General features: G+C 44.8%; 1 protein-coding gene across 1 annotated transcript in view; it reads left to right on the top strand.

The window, feature by feature from the left end:
• The window catches only part of LOC127662264 (cysteine-rich motor neuron 1 protein-like), a 43,968-nt gene that overhangs the window by 12,719 nt on the left and 11,807 nt on the right, over window positions 1-19,442 (top strand). The window contains 7 exon segments of the mRNA XM_052153395.1: window positions 1,055-1,234; window positions 3,501-3,704; window positions 8,532-8,660; window positions 9,163-9,310; window positions 15,338-15,378; window positions 15,381-15,458; window positions 19,156-19,374. Coding sequence (XP_052009355.1) covers window positions 1,055-1,234; window positions 3,501-3,704; window positions 8,532-8,660; window positions 9,163-9,310; window positions 15,338-15,378; window positions 15,381-15,458; window positions 19,156-19,374 — 999 coding nt within the window.

Raw genomic sequence — 19,442 nt, 5'->3', positions numbered from 1 at the left:
AGGAGGTTACCCCATGTGACTCTACCCTCCCTAGCAACCGGGCCAATTTGGTTGCTAAGGAGACCTGACTGGAGTCACTGAGCACGCCCTCGATTCAAACTCACTACTCCAGGTGTGATAGTCAGCGTCAATACTCGCTGAGATACCCAGACTCCGCAGATGCTCTATTACCATCTCAAACACTGAGAGCTTATAAGAGGCTTATAGCAGAATAAATATGAACCCTTTATTACCAGCAGACTTTACTGTTTCACATGTTTGCGGTTTTACATGATGCATGTTGTATGTTACCGTTATATGGTGCATATATAATCACAAGTGTCGACAAGTTTAGCGCATAAATCCTTTGTTGACACTGGAAACAGTTTTTATCGAGAAAAATGACATTAATGCATAAATGTAGTGTCACGTGACAGCACAAACAGCTTAACGGAGAGTTTTCCTCAATTTATTTAAAAGACACATTAACTTTATTCTTGATGGAAGTTTTTCCAGCCACTAAAGATTATGGCTACGGATTATATCTTCTGATATTTCCTTCTGTTGCAATTGTGTGAATTAAACGGTAATAATTAAAATCCAAAGTGGATGGAAACGTAGTTATGTTGAAGTTCATAAACCGACAGTTTTGCTGTAGTCCAGAGATAATCCTGGAGATATCGTGCATCAGCGAAGGGGATTTGACTGGATCTTTAATGATCCGTACAGGAGCAGGAGACAGAGAAGCTTTCCGTGTGTTATTCCAGAGACGTGACTGTCCGTCTGCTGTCTGCAGAGCATACTTGGCCTTGGCTGATGTTTTCATATGTGTGTGTGCGTGTGTGTGTGTGTGTGTTTGTGTTTGTGTGTGTGTGTGTGTGTGTGTGCGTGTGTGTGTGTGTGTGCCAGTTACACACGGCTTCACATGCCAGCGCTGAGATTCCCAACTGGAGTTGGTTGGACGGAGCGCCGGAGGTTTCACAAAAGTGCTGATCTCACTGATATTGGCCACAGTTTTTTAATCAATGCTTCAGTTTAAGCATTAATACTTGACTCTATCTTATTGTGTTTGCAGATTCTCCGCGGTGCGTTCATAACGGGAAGGATTTTGCGGAAGGCGACGTGCATCGGATGGACTCGTGTTGGCTCTGTCAGTGTCGGGCTGGAATATCATTCTGCACTAAAGACGAATGTGCCGAACCGGTCTGTGATAACTTCTACGTTCCTGAGGGTGAATGTTGTCCCGTCTGTATAGGTACGGTAGTTTTACAGTCATCAATATATGTTAATAACCACTAGTCTAATGGCGCTTTTCCACTGCAGTTTAGTGCCGCCTCAGTGTGGGCGGGACTATAGGCTCATCGTCATAGTTACTCCGCCTCTACTGCCGTGACATCATCTTAAACGCGACATAAACAATAACATGAGCGCTAGCTGTTAGCTGCTAGCTCATTGTGCTGCATAAAGCAGTTGTTCATGGTGATTTTACACACGTGTAACGGTTAAATTGGTTGTTTTAGAAGTTTCCAGCAGCTGCTCGACTAAATAAAATGAAGCTTTCAAGCGGAGTATCGAGTTAACGTAACAAAACGTACCATCCTCCATCGTGGACCCCAACAATGCCGTGACCGAGTCCAGCGCACTCTCCGTCCCATTGCTCGCCGGTCTAGAGAGCGTCCATTTGATCCAACCACTTCCACGTTTCCTTGATGTTTCTGTCGTCACTTTAGTTTATTAATCTTTCCCTGCACTGTTAGTTGGTGCGGTGGCATCCGTGCGCGGCCGACAGCTGAGACACTTCCTGAGAGACTTTTTCGTTTTGCTCGTCGCTAATGAGAGGACCGTCTGCACCTCGTTTATTGACCACGGTGTGATTTTGTGCACAGACATTTCTGCTAACTTTAAAACTAGCGGGTTGATGTCGCGTGTCGGAAATCCAGTTACGCCTTTAGTGACGATTCTCTCTGACCAATCAGTGATCTGCAGGATTTTGACGTCACATTTAGTATCGGCTCGGCTCGCTTGGAACCTCGACTGAGATGGTACTAAAGAAAGTATCCAGTACCAGATACTATCCACAGTGGAAAACCCCCCAAAAAAGTGAGCCGAGTCAAGTTGTACCGTGCAGTTGAAAAGCCCCATAAAGTACTTTGGAGTATTGTTGAACCCTTTTATTTATTTTTTTACTTAATCCAATTGGAATAAAATTCCTTGACTTTTGTCTGAAAACACAAAACAAATTTGGCTTTATTTCACTTTGTTACACTTGTTGTGTTCCCGGTCAAAAATGAATGGAAATATTATGTGTTCAGGATCATTCCAGTCCTTTGCACACACAAAGTCCTCGGACATGTACACACACATGCGCATGCACACGCACACGCATGCACACATACACACACATGCATGCACACATGCGCACACAAACGCACACACACATGCGCACGCACACACATGCGTGCGCACACACACATGCGTGCACAACGCACATGCGCACACACACATGCACGCACATGCGCACACACACATGCGCACACACACATGCGCACAAACGTACAAACACATGCGCACGCACACACATGCATGCACACACACACATGCGCACACACACACATGCACATGCATGCACACAGGCGCACGCACACACACACACACGCATGCGCACGCACACACACACACATGCATGCACACATGCGCACACACACACATGCATGCGCACGCACACACACACACACATGCATGCACACACACACATGCATGCACAAATGAATATTGTTCTCTAGCAACAAACATGCATCATTTCTGCCCTGTCCCGCTCCACACGTGACACCTTTTTCCTGCATGTGTGTAGACATGAAGCACCGCATGAGATAACGTGTTTCAAAGCAGCTTTTAGACCAAAACGTTTTTCCCTCCTAAATGTGTCTTTATTAATCAGCATGTTACGAGCCTTTAATAATAAACAAATCCAATAAACAAATCCATTTTGCCGTCTCTGGACCCCCTGTGCAGTTTTGTAGAGACTATTTTGACTGTTTAGAATTTTTTATTTCTTCTTTGCTTCCGTCAACTTTGAAAAAGAAAGTGCAATGTGTAAATGTGTATCGCGATAAATATCGATATCGAACAATATGAAAAAGATTATCGTGATAACAGTTTTGTTAGAATGTGACAAAAAGACACTTTTGTTTATCATATTTATGTGCGTCAGCGGGAATTTCATGCACTGAAACTCATTTGCTCATTGCATTCTACAAATAATTTTTTTGAGTATAATATATATATAATATTTGTTCAATTAATCCTATCAATAAATATATATATATAAAAATATATGCTCAAAAAAGGAGTCATCTTGTGATCATAAATGGAGTATGAGAGATTATAAACAATCTTAGTGGGTCGGTCATTTTTGACCGGGAACTCAAAACGTGTTAAATCCATTAGTGTGTGAATATGTGTCATAGCAGTTGCACTGTGAAACATCTTTTTCAGGACATTGTGTGAATTTGTGTCTGTAGATGTGGAGCTGTTGTCGCTGGAGAGCACGAAGGCGAGCTGCTGGATGGATCATAAACTGCGAGCTCACGACGAGCAGTGGAAAGAAGACGATTGCACGTTCTGCCAGTGTGTGGACGGAGAACCTCACTGTACCGCGATGGCCTGCAAACAGAGCTGCCAGAACCCCGTTAAAATCCCCGGAGAGTGCTGCCCGTTCTGTGAGGGTACGGACGCTCGCTATGGCAAGCCGTTTTAACTTTTATTCATTTCCAGGATATGAATTCTTGATATCAACAGTTAAATTTTCACTAGCAACAATGCTCATTTTAGATATCAAGAATTGTATTTCAACTAGTAAAAACTATAATTCTTGATATCTGTAATTGTGCTGGGATCAAACCAGCAACCTTCTGATTACCAGTTATGTGCTTTAGCCCACTACACCACTACTAGTGACGATGTTCATTTCTGATATGAATAATTCCATTTTCACTAGTGACAACTTTAGTTTCTGATATCAAGAATTCCATTTTCACTAGTGACGACGTTCGTTTCTGATATCAAGAATTCCATTTTCACTAGTGACGACGTTCGTTTCTGATATCAAGAATTCCATTTTCACTAGTGAGCGACGTTCAGTTTCTGATATCAAGAATTCCATTTTCACTAGTGACGGCGTTACGTTTCTGATATCAAGAATTCCATTTTCACTAGTGACGACGTTCGTTTCTGATATCAAGAATTCCATTTTCACTAGTGACGACGTTCGTTTCTGATATCAAGAATTCCATTTTCACTAGTGACGACGTTCGTTTCTGATATCAAGAATTCCATTTTCACTAGTGACGACGTTCGTTTCTGATATCAAGAATTCCATTTTCACTAGTGACGACTTTCATTTCTGATATCAAGAATTCCATTTTCACTAGTGACGACGTTCGTTTCTGATATCAAGTATTCCATTTTCACTAGTGACGACTTTCATTTCTGATATCAAGAATTCCATTTTCACTAGTGACGACGTTCGTTTCTGATATCAAGAATTCCATTTTCACTAGTGACGACGTTCGTTTCTGATATCAAGAATTCCACTTTCACCAGTGACGACGTTCGTTTCTGATATCAAGAATTCCACTTTCACCAGTGACGACGTTCGTTTCTGATATCAAGAATTCCATTTTCACCAGTGACGACGTTCGTTTTGTGATATCAAGAATTCCATTTTCACCAGTGACGACGTTCGTTTTGTGATATCAAGAATTCCATTTTCACCAGTGACGACGTTCGTTTCTGATATCAAGAATTCCATTTTCACTAGTGACGACGTTCGTTTCTGATATCAAGAATTCATATCCTGGAAATGAATATAAGTTAAAACGGCTTGCCATACACTCACACATGCATTTTAGAATATCTAATGTGCAAATACCGTCGCCATATTGTACATTGACGATGCGCAGATGAAGTCGACTATAATTATTCCAGCATACTCATGAACTGGCACATGCACACAAACTGAAACGGGAATACTTTTGCACAAACGTTGTAAAAGTCTCTCATTCACAGAGGAAACACGTGTCGACACGTCACCGTTACACCTCTCAAACTATTCCAAGTATTCAAAGGAGCGCAACCCTTTAGTTGGGGTTTGACCCGGGGCCAAACTCGACCACACACATGAGAGAGAGAGAGAGAGAGAGAGAGAGAGAGAGTCTCTATTTATATAGATATTCTATGTATAATGTTGTCTATAGATAGTGTGTCTATATCTGTATATATGGATACAACGCTGCTCTGTAAGGCCACCACAGGGTCAGTTCTTCAGCTGAAATGTGTGTCTGATTAAAGGAAGTCTTCAAACTCACGTTCCACTTACGTCCACTCAGTAGTGCACAACAGCAGGCGTCATTAAGACTACAGAAGCTTTCACTTTTACCGCCCCATAAGGAATGGAAGCCGCCTGCTGTTCTTAATTGCAGATTATTATTTCCAGGAAGAATAATGAATTGCATCTCTTTTGCTGCATCTGTGCCAACACACAAGGCATGCGATGGCACACGTGGCATTACATTTGCGTTGCTCTCGACAAAAGCGCCTTCTTGTGGTTTAAAGGTTGCATCTGAGATAACAGAAGGGTGCTTTTGTTCATGCTATGTTGCTTCATACTGTAGTTTTAAAGATATGAGAGGCTACTCGTTCATCAAAGCGGATGGATCGGGAGGATGGATGGTAATTGCAGCTTCGTTTATGTGTAATCACTGGACAGTTAACGGTGCACCAGGACGCTGTTTAGGAACATGAGACCCCCAGGAGCGGCTCAAAGAATGTGTGCCGAACAACAGAAGTTACTGTTTAACGCACAGTTCTTGTAGTCGAGCACATCAGGATGCATTTACCAGAAACATCTGAGCAGTTTACATCACAGCTAAACATCAAACTCACTTGAAGTTGAGAGTGGTTGTTTGAACATGATCTTAGGACTGAGCCTGTACCGTACCTTATGCTAGTTTGTGAACGCTAACACTTAAAGCTATGCAAGCTCGATTTTCGTTTAAATTTAAACTGTCCACATGTTTGGGTGATTTCGGGTGCTTTCATATAGAAAGTAAAGTCTTGTTAAAAAATGTTTCACTCTCAGTAGTTTATTTAATGTCTAATAATGTCCATCAGTGTGTGTTCATACAACGCGAAAAAAATTTCCGCCTCACATTGCTTGCGCGAGTTTGACTGCTGGATTTAAACTTAAATTTAAACTCGCACGAATACACACATGAAGCGATTTCGCGTGTTCGAGTTGTGCCATTTGCTTCATTCGCACCGCCCACCGCTAATTTGCATCTATTCGCATCTTTGCATTGACTTTCTATTTAATCGCGCTACGAGAAACACTTGCTTCGCATTGTATGTGAACGCACCATTATGCGAATTTCGAATGAAGCGATTTTGCGCGTTCAAGTCGCGTCATTCGCGCCACCTGCTGTGAATTTCTGTCTATTCACTTCTATGCGTTGACTTTCTATGTAATCGCGCCACACAAAACGCTCTCTTTGCATTGTATGTGAACGCACCGTGATTTCGCGCGTTCAAGTCATGTCATTCGCTTCATTCACGCTGCCCACCGCGAATTTACATCTATTCGCATCTTTGCGTAGACTTTGTATTTAATCGTGCCACGCAAAATGCTCGCTTCGCGTTGTATGTGAACGCACCATTATGCAAATTTCGAATGAAGCAATTTCGCGTGTTCAAGTCGCGTCATTCACGCTGCCCACCACGGATTTGCATCTATTTGCATCTTTGCATTGACTTTCTATGTAATCGCGCCACGCAAAATGCTCGCTTTGCGTTGTATGTGAACGCACCATCATGCGAATTTCGAATGAAGCGATTTCGCGTGTTCAAGTTGCGTCATTCGCTTCATTCACGCCGCCTGTCGCAAATTCGCATCTGTTCGCCCATTTGCATTGACTTTATATGTATTAATATAAATATATTCGCTTGGTTAGCGTTGTATGTGAACTCACTGTTATGCAAATTTTGAATGACGTGATTTCGCGTGCTCGAGCTGCGTCATTCGTGCCAGCTGGCATGAATTTGCATCCATTCACGTCTATGCGTTGACTTTGTATGTAATCACGCTACGCAGAACACGTGCTTTGCGCTGCATGTGAACACACCATTATGCACATTTTTAATGAAGCAATTTTGCGTGTTTGAGTCGCGTCATTCGCGGTGCCCGCCTCGAATTTGCATCTATTCGCCCCTTTGCATTGACTTTGTATGTAATCGCGCCACGCAAAACGCTCGCTTCACGTTTTATGTGAACGCACCATTATGCAAATTTCGAATGAAGCGATTTTGCGTGCTTGAATCGCGTCATTTGCACCACCTGCTGTGAATTTGTGTCTATTCACGTCTATGTGTTGACTTTAAATGTAATCGCGCCACGCAAAACGCTCTCTTCACGTTGTATGTGAACGCACCATCATGCGAATTTTGAATGAAGCGATTTTGCGAGTTCAAATCATGTAATTTGCTTCATTCACGCCGCCCGCCACAAATTTGCATCTTTGCATTGACTTTCTATGTAATCGCGCCACGCAAAACGCTCTGCTTCGCGTTGTATGTGAACGCACCATCATGCAAATTTCGAATGAAGCGATTTCGCGAGTTCAAGATGCATCATTCGCTTCATTCACACCGCCCGCCGTGAATTCGCATCTATTCGCCCCTTTGCATTGACTTTGTATGTGAACGCACCGTTATGCGAATTTCGAATGAAGCGATTTTGCATGTTCAAGTCGCGTCATTCGCTTCATTCACACCGCCCACCACGAATTTGAATCTTTGCATTGACTTTGTATGTAATCACGCTACACAGAACACTCGCTACGCATTGTATGTGAACACACCATTATGCAAATTTTGAATTAAGAAATTTTGCGTGTTTGAGTCGTGTCATTTGCGGTGCCCGCCTCGAATTCACATCAATTCGCCCCTTTACATTGACTTTGTATGTAATCACGCCACGCAAAACGCTCTCTTCATGTTGTATGTGAACGCACCATAAGACTAATTTAATGGCTAACATTTTATGTGTTGTAAATACACACAATTAAAGCATATTTTCACACTTTTTGCATAACTTGGCAAAATTACAGCTTGATTGATAAAACTTTTTGTCTCATATTTCATCTGAAGCTCTTCACGGACACTTTTGTCCACTTGGTTATCAAGAACACGAACTATTGAACACACTTTATTAGGGGTGAAATTATTTGCTGTGCTGGAAATGACGCCACAAATGTGGTAAAATATATAGAAATTATTTCCACACAATAAATATTGAAATTGATTCTGTTTAGATGATCATAGTTTTTAACTTTGTATTTTTATAGTTTAATATTGACAGTTTGGGACGAGAGTAAAACGCCGAGTCATTGTCGTTTATTGAGTTGTTACTCGTATGCGGAGTAAAATGTTTCCATGATGGATTCATGAACTGTTGAGGAGAAACTATATTTATCGTCTTTGTTCATTGTGTTTCCTAGAACCGTCATATGAGACGGTGAGTCCGCTGCTGTGCCCGCCACTGGAGAACTGCTCACTCTCTGGGCACGACTGCCCGTTCGGCTTCCAGCAGGACCCTAGAGGCTGTCTGCTGTGCCAGTGTGTGAGCAGTGAGTACACACACACAGACACACACACACACACACACACACACACACTCACACACATACACACAGACATACACACACACACACACACACACTCACACACATACACACAGACACATACACACAGACACACACACACACAGACATACACACACACACACACAGACATACACACATACACACACACTCACACACATACACACAGACACATACACACACAGACATACACACAGACATACACACACACTCACACACAGACATACACACACACACACACACATACACACACACACATATACACACACACTATAAAAGTTATGATATCACATGTTTCATAATAAAAGTCCTGTTTTGATATTGCATGTTTTGATTTGGATTCACCTGGTCTCGGTTTAAGGATTTAAGGTTGTAGAATAGCAGTATGTTGGCTTGATTGACAGCTCTGACCATGTACAGTATCATCTGATGTATGTAAATCCAACTTGTTTTAATTGTTCTCTTTCAGATGACACCTGTCCCGATTTGTCCTCCTACTGTTCTCTGGAGTGTCCTCTGGGATATCAGAAAGATCACTATGGTTGTGACGTCTGCGAGTGTAGAGTACCAAATTGTCGCCCCATGACGTGCAGCAAAACCTGCCCAAATGGATATGTGTAAGTGTATGCATCTCTACCCTTAACGCAAACCCAAAGCAGTACCCTTCTGTTAACACTACAAGAGTAAACACTGCTTAACGTGGGGTTAAAAAGGTGTTAAGCACAGTGTAAAAGCCTTAAAAAGAGGTGATGAGGTACGAGACCGATGAGAAGAGAGCGCTCCGATTGCAGATCAAACATCTCGATCCAAAGTCCTGTAATGTGGAGCATAATGTGTTCAAGAAATCCCCCCGCAATCCCTTGATCCTAGTCAAATATCTGGACTCAAACATCTTGCGTCCGAGCCAACACACTCATGGCCGTGCGTCCGTTTCAAAACAAAGATCAAATGCACATGGACACAAACACGTCCTGTATGAGTGCACCGAGACTCCTCTGGTCTCTGAGTCCCGCGGATCGATTTTCAATACGTTCCCGAGATCTGGAGTGCCTCAGGGATCATTTCTGAGGAGCCTTTAGAAGTCTGAATCCTCTGAGGTCAGCGGCATCTCTACATCTCGCTGTTTATATAGTGGCTCACGTCGAGAACGGGAGATGGTATTTGGCATTGAGCGTTTAAAGATGGCCGCAAACCACTTGTGCTTTTAAAGCATCTCATAGGTGGTTCTGAAGCACCGAATCCTGGTCCAGATCAGCAGCTCTGGTCCAAAACATAGTGAACTGCATCGCTGTCGTCATGCACCAGAAACATACTGTATGCTAAATGGCCAAAAGTACCGCATGTGAACCACAACAATATGTGCTTTTGAACAGTTGGCGTTAATAGAGCATGGCAGGTATAAAAGTGGGCGCTATGTTGAGAAATAAGTGCACGCTTAACATGTTTAAGTTCCTGGATACAGGGTAATGCATCCTGTATCCAGGAATGATACCCAGAAATTTTTTTGTGTGATGATCTACTTTTAAATGACCAACTCAATAAGATCTACCAACTTAAAAAACACAGTTTCATTTAAAATAAGAAAATGCTTGTTGGGACTACTGCATGTATCCCTACATGGAATTCATCTTCTAATTAATTAAACAAATATATAATAATGTTCAATGTTGATATCATTCAGTTTTAACACTAAACCCAAAACACCTACAGCACAATAGATTACAATAGTCAGGGCATTTGAACGACCTGTGCAAACCTAGTTGTCATGGCAACTGAATAAACAAATGCGCCTAGGCGCGTATGCGCAAACCTAGTTGTCATGGCAACTGAGTAAACAAACGCGCATATGCGCAAACCTAGTTGTCATGCCAACTGAATAAACAAACGCGCCTAGGCGCGTATGCGCAAACCTAGTTGTCATGGCAACTGAGTAAACAAACGCGCCTAGGCGCATATGCGCAAACCTAGTTGTCATGGCAACTGAGTAAACAAACGCGCCTAGGCGCGTATGTGCAAACCTAGTTGTCATGGCAACTGAATAAACAAACGTATCGCAACCTAGGTCATGGCAGCTGAGTAGCGCAGTAAACCTAGTTGTCATGGCAACTGAGTAAACAAACGCGCATATACGCAAACCTAGTTGTCATGGCAACTGAGTAAACAAACGCGCATATACGCAAACCTAGTTGTCATGCCAACTGAATAAACAAACGCGCCTAGGCGCGTATGCGCAAACCTAGTTGTCATGGCAACTGAGTAAACAAACGCGCCTAGGCGCGTATGCGCAAACCTAGTTGTCATGGCAACTGAGTAAACAAACGCGCCTAGGCGCGTATGCGCAAAACCTAGTTGTCATGCCAACTGAGTAAACAAAACATCACCTGCTCAATATTTATTCGTCAAGTGCATGTCAGACAGAAACTAAAAGAAGCAAAGACATTATATTTATTTTTATTAAAATTTAACGAAAGTACATTTCAATTTTGTGCGATCTACCAGCATTGCCTTCTCGATCGACTGTTAGATCGTGATCAATGTATTGGGCACCCCTGCTGTATCCGGTAAGTCCCTTCAGTAAGACATTTCCCTTGTTGATTTGTCACTAATAGCACCTAATAAACATGCAAAAATAGACGAGTGGTCTAAAAGATGAGCTGTTTTGTACGTGTCTGTGCGCTTGTGTGAATAAACCAATGTGGTGTCTTGGATGTCCAGAACAAAATATGCAGTCCAGTAGGAAAAGCGTGCTTAACCAGTCATCGGGAAAATATATTTTTGGTTGTTGCTAAAATGTTATATATCATCAATCTTCAGCTTTATAATGACACCTAGATTGAGCTTGTAGTCCACTCAGAGGCCGAGATATTCAATGAAACAATTAGGGAGGTGCTTGAACTGAACATTAGACTGAATGTCTATGGACGCGCTCGTCTGTGAGCGCTGAGATGCGCTAGAGCGCCCCCTACAGTTCACATCTGCATGTTGTGATGGAATGTGATTTTATTTAGTACTTGCTGCCATCTAGTGGAATAAAATGAGACTTGTTCGAGGGCGATGGAGAGAACGGAACCAGAATTACATGCTTGCAAAAAACAACAACAATTCGACAATTCATCTTATTCGTGATAAGATTGATAAACATGTGCAATATTCTTTATTGATCATTTTAGTCTTTTTTTTAATTTGTCAGAAAAATAAGAGCAATTTTTGGCACCGTATGTGTTAGCTTTTAAATTTGGGTGCGAAAAATGGCAGGCGGCAGCCCAAAAATGCCCGAGATGAAGAGGTTAAAATACTGTTCAGACAGACGGCTGATCGCTAGCTTGTGGAACCGCGCTGATGAATAAGACCCGAAGACAAAGTTCAAGTCTTTCTTGACGTGCAAGTGTCTCAGAGGTCGAGCGGCTGTTTACAGGGACATTTCTCACAGTCGAACGCGTCGGGCTTCACACAAAAGGGGTCTTAAATTGCTTCCCGTTCTCTATAGGGCTAAAGCATCATCGGATCTGACAGGACGGCGCGGGCCGTTGGCGGAGGCTCGCAGGAATGCGTGTGGAGTCAGCAGTCGTCCCGAGTGAAAGGACGTGAGGGCCTGTTTAAGGGGACGAGAGGACGTGAGGGCCTGTTTATGGGGGCGAGAGGACGTGAGGGCCTGTTTATGGGGGCGAGAGGACGTGAGGGCCTGTTTAAGGGGGCGAGGTGACGTGAGGGCCTGTTTAAGGGGGCGAGGTGACGTGAGGGCCTGTTTAAGGGGGCGAGAGGACGTGAGGGCCTGTTTAAGGGGGCGAGAGGACGTGAGGGCCTGTTTAAGGGGGCGAGAGGACGTGAGGGCCTGTTTAAGGGGCGAGAGGACGTGAGGGCCTGTTTAAGGGGCGAGGTGACGTGAGGGCCTGTTTAAGGGGCGAGGTGACGTGAGGGGCCTGTTTAAGGGGCGAGGTGACGTGAGGGCCTGTTTAAGGGGGCGAGGTGACGTGAGGGCCTGTTTAAGGGGGCGAGAGGACGTGAGGGCCTGTTTAAGGGGGCGAGGTGACGTGAGGGCCTGTTTAAGGGGGCGAGGTGACGTGAGGGCCTGTTTAAGGGGGCGAGGTGACGTGAGGGCCTGTTTAAGGGGGCGAGAGGACGTGAGGGCCTGTTTAAGGGGCGAGGTGACGTGAGGGCCTGTTTAAGGGGACGAGGGGACGTGAGGGCCTGTTTAAGGGGCGAGGTGACGTGAGGGCCTGTTTAAGGCAGGGCGTGAGGGCCTGTTTAAGGGGACGGAGGGCCTGTTTAAGGGGCGAGGGACGTGAGGGCCTGTTTAAGGGGCGAGGGACGTGAGGGCCTGTTTAAGGGGACGAGGGGACGTGAGGGCCTGTTTAAGGGGGCGAGGGGACGTGAGGGCCTGTTTAAGGGGACGAGGGACGTGAGGGCCTGTTTAAGGGGACGAGGTGACGTGAGGGCCTGTTTAAGGGGGCGAGGGGACGTGAGGGCCTGTTTAATTCATGATAAATGACTGTATAATTAACTGAGGCTGATAATGATGCAGTGCTGTTAATGAGGTTTCATTAGTGATATATGGAGCCCTCATGAAGTCTGTTTCATTGCTAGCATACTAATTTGTCATCTAGCTGATCAGGTGGTAGAGCGGGTCGGACACTAATCGCAGGGTTGGTGGTTTTATTCCCGGCCCACACGACTCCACATGCCGAAGTGTCCTTGAGCAAGACACTGAACCTCAAGTTACTCCCAATCACAGGCTAACACCTTACATGCAGCTCTGACATCACTGGTGTGTGTGTGAGAGTGTGTGAGTCAGTGAGTGTGTGTGTGAGTCAGTGAGTGTGTGCGTGTGTGAGTCAGTGAGTGTGTGTGTGAGTCAGTGAGTGTGTGTGTGAGTCAGTGAGACAGAGAGAGAGAGAGAGAGAGAGAGAGAGAGAGAGAGATAGTGTCAGTCAGTGAGTCACAGTGCTAAGGTTAAAAAAGGCGCTCTATAAGTGCAGACCATTTACCATATTGCGTTTGGGTCATTTTTGACCTGGTAGAGGTAAATCAGAATTAAAAAAAAAAAAATTCGTACGTGAACCAGACTTTGTCAAAACTACCCAAATGAACATAAATATGAAATATTAAATAAATATTGTTGCTGTAAACATAAGAGTCTTCATGAACTCCCGCATCAGAGACACTGAAGATGCAGAGGACAAGCTGGACTGGTGATCTGGCATACCGGACATTGTCCCGGTGGGCCGACGCACTTTGGGGCCAATCAGGGGTGGACTGGCCATCGGGAGAACCGAGCGGGCCGGTGTGTCATCCGCGAAATGGTCCGCGATAAGCTAAAATGAGCCGCTGCGTTATGCAGAACGGACCATAAAACGGTGCTGTGATATGCAGAAAAGGACAGCGAACACCCCTATCCCCAAACACACCCCGCTCATCTTTTGGGCAGTTGCTGTGTAAAATCCTGGGACGATTTCTCTTCCCGGTCCCGTCTGAACTCCAGTATTTACACTGTCAGTCATATCGGTTCTGATTTGTTGTTGCTATAGTAACCGATGCACGAGCTGTAAAGGCACAGCCCTCTTCTAGAAAGGGGGCGGGGAGCAGCAGCTCATTTGCATTTAAAGAGACACACACGATATCAGCGTGTTGTTGATTCCACCCAAAAAGAGGCGTTTATAACATGATATAATAAATGATCTGTGGGGGATTATGAGCTGAAACTTCACACACATTTGGGGACACCTGAGACTCATATTACAAACTGTAATAAGGGCATAATAGCTCTCCTTTAAGATGATCATGACTATGAACACATGATCATTTCCTACAAATCATTTAGAAACCGTTCATATTCAAATGAAGGCTCCAGTCACATCAAGAGCTCAGCAGGTGATGTTCAGCTGTCTTTCTCTCATCTGCTCTTCAAAGCTGCTCATATTCTGCTGAGGGAAACACAACCAGATGCCCGTTAGATCCGTGAGCGTCTGGTTACGGTGTATCGCGCCTCTACAAACAGCAGGCAGGTCGTTCCGCTCAGAACACCTTAATGAATCACGACATTATTATCATAAAAGTGTCGTCTGTTATTATTCGCTATCGTGAGATGTTCTTTCATGTGTCTTTAGAAGTTTAACTGCATTTGAACTCTTAGCAGGAACGCAGAAGTGTGTTTCTGTTGCTAATCACCTCGCCGGAAAGGCCAACAGAGGCCAGAATGGATGTCCCTCTGCTGGTTTAAGCCGGTCTGGCTGATGGGCCAGTATAGACATGCGGTTTTCCAGGTGGTTTCCATTTCAAAACCGTGTCATTGTTACTACAAAAGAAGCAGATGGAGCATTGAGGTTTTCTGAGATGAGGATTTGGTTACCCCATGTAACTACCCTCCCTAGCAACCGGGACAATTTGGTTGCTAAGGAGACCTGACTGGAGTCACTCAGCACGCCCTGGATTCAAACTCAAGACTCCAGGTGTGATAGTCAGCGTCAATACTCGCTGAGATACCCAGAAACCCCCAATTCCAGCTTTAAGTTAAACATTTATATTTTTTTCTTCACGGTTGCACCACGTGACATTTTTGACCCCAATGTGTTTTTCAATCACTATAGATCTGGACTAATAAATGAGCATCACGTCATTGACCCATATTTTGGTGTTTCTCTCCTCAGGAGGAACAAACACGGTTGTGAGATGTGTCGCTGTGTGAAGTGCCCCCGTTCACCTGCGACAAACGCTGCAGCGACGGCTACAGGACGAACAGGAAGGGCTGCAGCATCTGCGAATGCAACGGTGAGTTACTGCGTAAACGCTCTGACATCACACTGGGATGAAAATGACGCAGTTTCTTGATTCATAGAAGGTTCAGAGAAGAACTCTGGTCTGGTTTAAACAGGAGTCACAGGTCATGAAACTTCATCTGGTCTCACGGGGCTTTAATCACTTTACTGTGAGCCGCTGCAGACACAATAAACCTCTTCTGCATGTTTATTACAAGCACTAAACGAAGCATGTGCAAAACTGCTACTTTACTGAGTGTGTTAATGAAGCCCTGTATAATTAGAGTCTGTTCACACGGGACGTGTTCTTGAATTCAACTTTGAATTGAAAAACTGGATGCAGCTGAATACTGTTCACAAGACTCTAGACTGTCATTTAAGGGTTAAACTTCTGCCGCACCGCGTCACGTGACACAACAGCGTGATTTCTTTGAGGTTAAAAACCTCCAGTGTGCTGTCTGTCTGCACTGGTCTCAGAACAGTTATAGAGACATATAGGATGCTCCCTTGCTCCCTATTTAGTGCATGACTTAACCTCCAGTGTGCTGTCTGTCTGCACTGGTCTCAGAACAGTTATAGGAGAGCTATAGGATGCTCCCTTGCTCCCTATTTAGTGCATGACTTAACCTCCAGTGTGCTGTCTGTCTGCACTGGTCTCAGAACAGTTATAGGAGAGCTATAGGATGCTCCCTTGCTCCCTATTTAGTGCATGACTTAACCTCCAGTGTGCTGTCTGTCTGCACTGGTCTCAGAACAGTTATAGAGAGCTATAGGATGCTCCCTTGCTGCCTATTTAGTGCATGACTTAACCTCCAGTGTGCTGTCTGTCTGCACTGGTCTCAGAACAGTTATAGGAGTATAGGATGCTCCTTGTCCTATAGTGCATGACTTAACCTCCAGTGTGTCTGTCTGCACTGGTCTCAGAAAGTTATAGGAGGCATAGGATGCTCCTTGCTCCTATTTAGTGCATGACTTAACCTCCAGTGTGCTGTCTGTCTGCACTGGTCTCAGAACAGTTATAGGAGAGCTATAGGATGCTCCCTTGCTCCCTATTTAGTGCATGACTTAACCTCCAGTGTGCTGTCTGTCTGCACTGGTCTCAGAACAGTTATAGGAGAGCTATAGGATGCTCCCTTGCTCCCTATTTAGTGCATGACTTAACCTCCAGTGTGCTGTCTGTCTGCACTGGTCTCAGAACAGTTATAGGAGAGCTATAGGATGCTCCCTTGCTCCCTATTTAGTGCATGACTTAACCTCCAGTGTGCTGTCTGTCTGCACTGGTCTCAGAACAGTTATAGGAGAGCTATAGGATGCTCCCTTGCTCCCTATTTAGTGCATGACTTAACCTCCAGTGTGCTGTCTGTCTGCACTGGTCTCAGAACAGTTATAGGAGAGCTATAGGATGCTCCCTTGCTCCCTATTTAGTGCATGACTTAACCTCCAGTGTGCTGTCTGTCTGCACTGGTCTCAGAACAGTTATAGAGAGCTATAGGATGCTCCCTTGCTCCCTATTTAGTGCATGACTTAACCTCCAGTGTGCTGTCTGTCTGCACTGGTCTCAGAACAGTTATAGAGAGATATAGGATGCTCCCTTGCTCCCTATTTAGTGCATGACTTAACCTCCAGTGTGCTGTCTGTCTGCACTGGTCTCAGAACAGTTATAGGAGAGCTATAGGATGCTCCCTTGCTCCCTATTTAGTGCATGACTTAACCTCCAGTGTGCTGTCTGTCTGCACTGGTCTCAGAACAGTTATAGAGAGCTATAGGATGCTCCCTTGCTCCCTATTTAGTGCATGACTTAACCTCCAGTGTGCTGTCTGTCTGCACTGGTCTCAGAACAGTTATAGGAGAGCTATAGGATGCTCCCTTGCTCCCTATTTAGTGCATGACTTAACCTCCAGTGTGCTGTCTGTCTGCACTGGTCTCAGAACAGTTATAGGAGAGCTATAGCATGCTCCCTTGCTCCCTATTTAGTGCATGACTTAACCTCCAGTGTGCTGTCTGTCTGCACTGGTCTCAGAACAGTTATAGGAGAGCTATAGGATGCTCCCTTGCTCCCTATTTATTGCATGACTTAACCTCCAGTGTGCTGTCTGTCTGCACTGGTCTCAGAACAGTTATAGAGACATATAGGATGCTCCCTTGCTCCCTATTTAGTGCATGACTTAACCTCCAGTGTGCTGTCTGTCTGCACTGGTCTCAGAACAGTTATAGGAGAGCTATAGGATGCTCCCTTGCTCCCTATTTATTGCATGACTTAACCTCCAGTGTGCTGTCTGTCTGCACTGGTCTCAGAACAGTTATAGAGAGCTATAGGATGCTCCCTTGATCCCTATTTAGTGCATGACTTAACCTCCAGTGTGCTGTCTGTCTGCACTGGTCTCAGAACAGTTATAGGAGAGCTATAGGATGCTCCCTTGCTCCCTATTTAGTGCATGACTTAACCTCCAGTGTGCTGTCTGTCTGCACTGGTCTCAGAACAGTTATAGGAGAGCTATAGCATGCTCCCTTGCTCCCTATTTAGTGCATGACTTAACCTCCAGTGTGCTGTCTGTCTGCACTGGTCTCAGAACAGTTATAGAGACATATAGGATGCTCCCTTGCTCCCTATTTAGTGCATGACTTAACCTCCAGTGTGCTGTCTGTCTGCACTGGTCTCAGAACAGTTATAGGAGAGCTATAGGATGCTCCCTTGCTCCCTATTTAGTGCATGACTTAACCTCCAGTGTGCTGTCTGTCTGCACTGGTCTCAGAACAGTTATAGAGAGCTATAGGATGCTCCCTTGCTGCCTATTTAGTGCACGACTTAACCTCCAGTGTGCTGTCTGTCTGCACTGGTCTCAGAACAGTTATAGGAGAGTTATAGGATGCTCCCTTGCTCCCTAATGAGTGCATGACTTAACCTCCAGTGTGCACTGGTCTCAGAACAGTTATAGGAGAGCTATAGGATGCTCCCTTGCTCCCTATTTATTGCATGACTTAACCTCCAGTGTGCTGTCTGTCTGCACTGGTCTCAGAACAGTTATAGAGAGCTATAGGATGCTCCCTTGCTGCCTATTTAGTGCACGACTTAACCTCCAGCGTGCTGTCTGTCTGCACTGGTCTCAGAACAGTTATAGGAGAGTTATAGGATGCTCCCTTGCTCCCTAATGAGTGCATGACTTAACCTCCAGTGTGCTGTCTGTCTGCACTGGTCTCAGAATAGTTATAGGAGAGCTATAGGATGCTCCCTTGCTCCCTATTTAGTGCATGACTTAACCTCCAGTGTGCTGTCTGTCTGCACTGGTCTCAGAACAGTTATAGGAGAGCTATAGGATGCTCCCTTGCTCCCTATTTAGTGCATGACTTAACCTCCAGTGTGCTGTCTGTCTGCACTGGTCTCAGAACAGTTATAGGAGAGCTATAGGATGCTCCCTTGCTCCCTATTTAGTGCATGTTTGTCACATGACTTGGTGCATCAAAAGTTTAACCCTTTACTGACAGCCCAAGGTGTCCTGAACTGAGATCAGTCAGTTTATTTGAAATTAAATCATGCATGGCCTATAGCGAAGCCAAAACGTAAGTGCCACGAGGATGGACGTGGGGTCTCAGGACGCGTGTTGGTCATAAAATGTTAGTTGTTTTATTCTTTTTTTTCTTTCTCCAAGCTAACTCATTAATTGTGCTCCTCCTGTTGAATGTTTTCAAGTTAATTTTGTGTTTTGATGCAGATCATCGTGTGTCCAGCACGATGGCCTACGTTCAGCCGCTGCCCAGTTACTGTCTGACACAGAGCGGGCGACGCTTCGAGGAGGGTGACAGCTGGCACGACGGCTGCCGTGACTGTTACTGTCACGCTGGGCGTGAGATGTGTGTGCTCATTTCTTGCCCAGTGCCCACCTGCGCCAACCCTGTGCTCGGACCGGACCAGTGCTGCCCCAGCTGTGACGGTACGTGCAATGTACCGACACTCGGACCCCAGTTACACCCGGATCTGTTTCGAGTGACCCGACAACTA

Source organism: Xyrauchen texanus, chromosome 22 (assembly GCF_025860055.1).
Source record: "Xyrauchen texanus isolate HMW12.3.18 chromosome 22, RBS_HiC_50CHRs, whole genome shotgun sequence".
Classification (NCBI taxonomy): domain Eukaryota; kingdom Metazoa; phylum Chordata; class Actinopteri; order Cypriniformes; family Catostomidae; genus Xyrauchen; species Xyrauchen texanus.
Note: the sequence above shows the minus strand (reverse complement) of the source record. Positions and strands in the feature narration are given on the sequence as shown.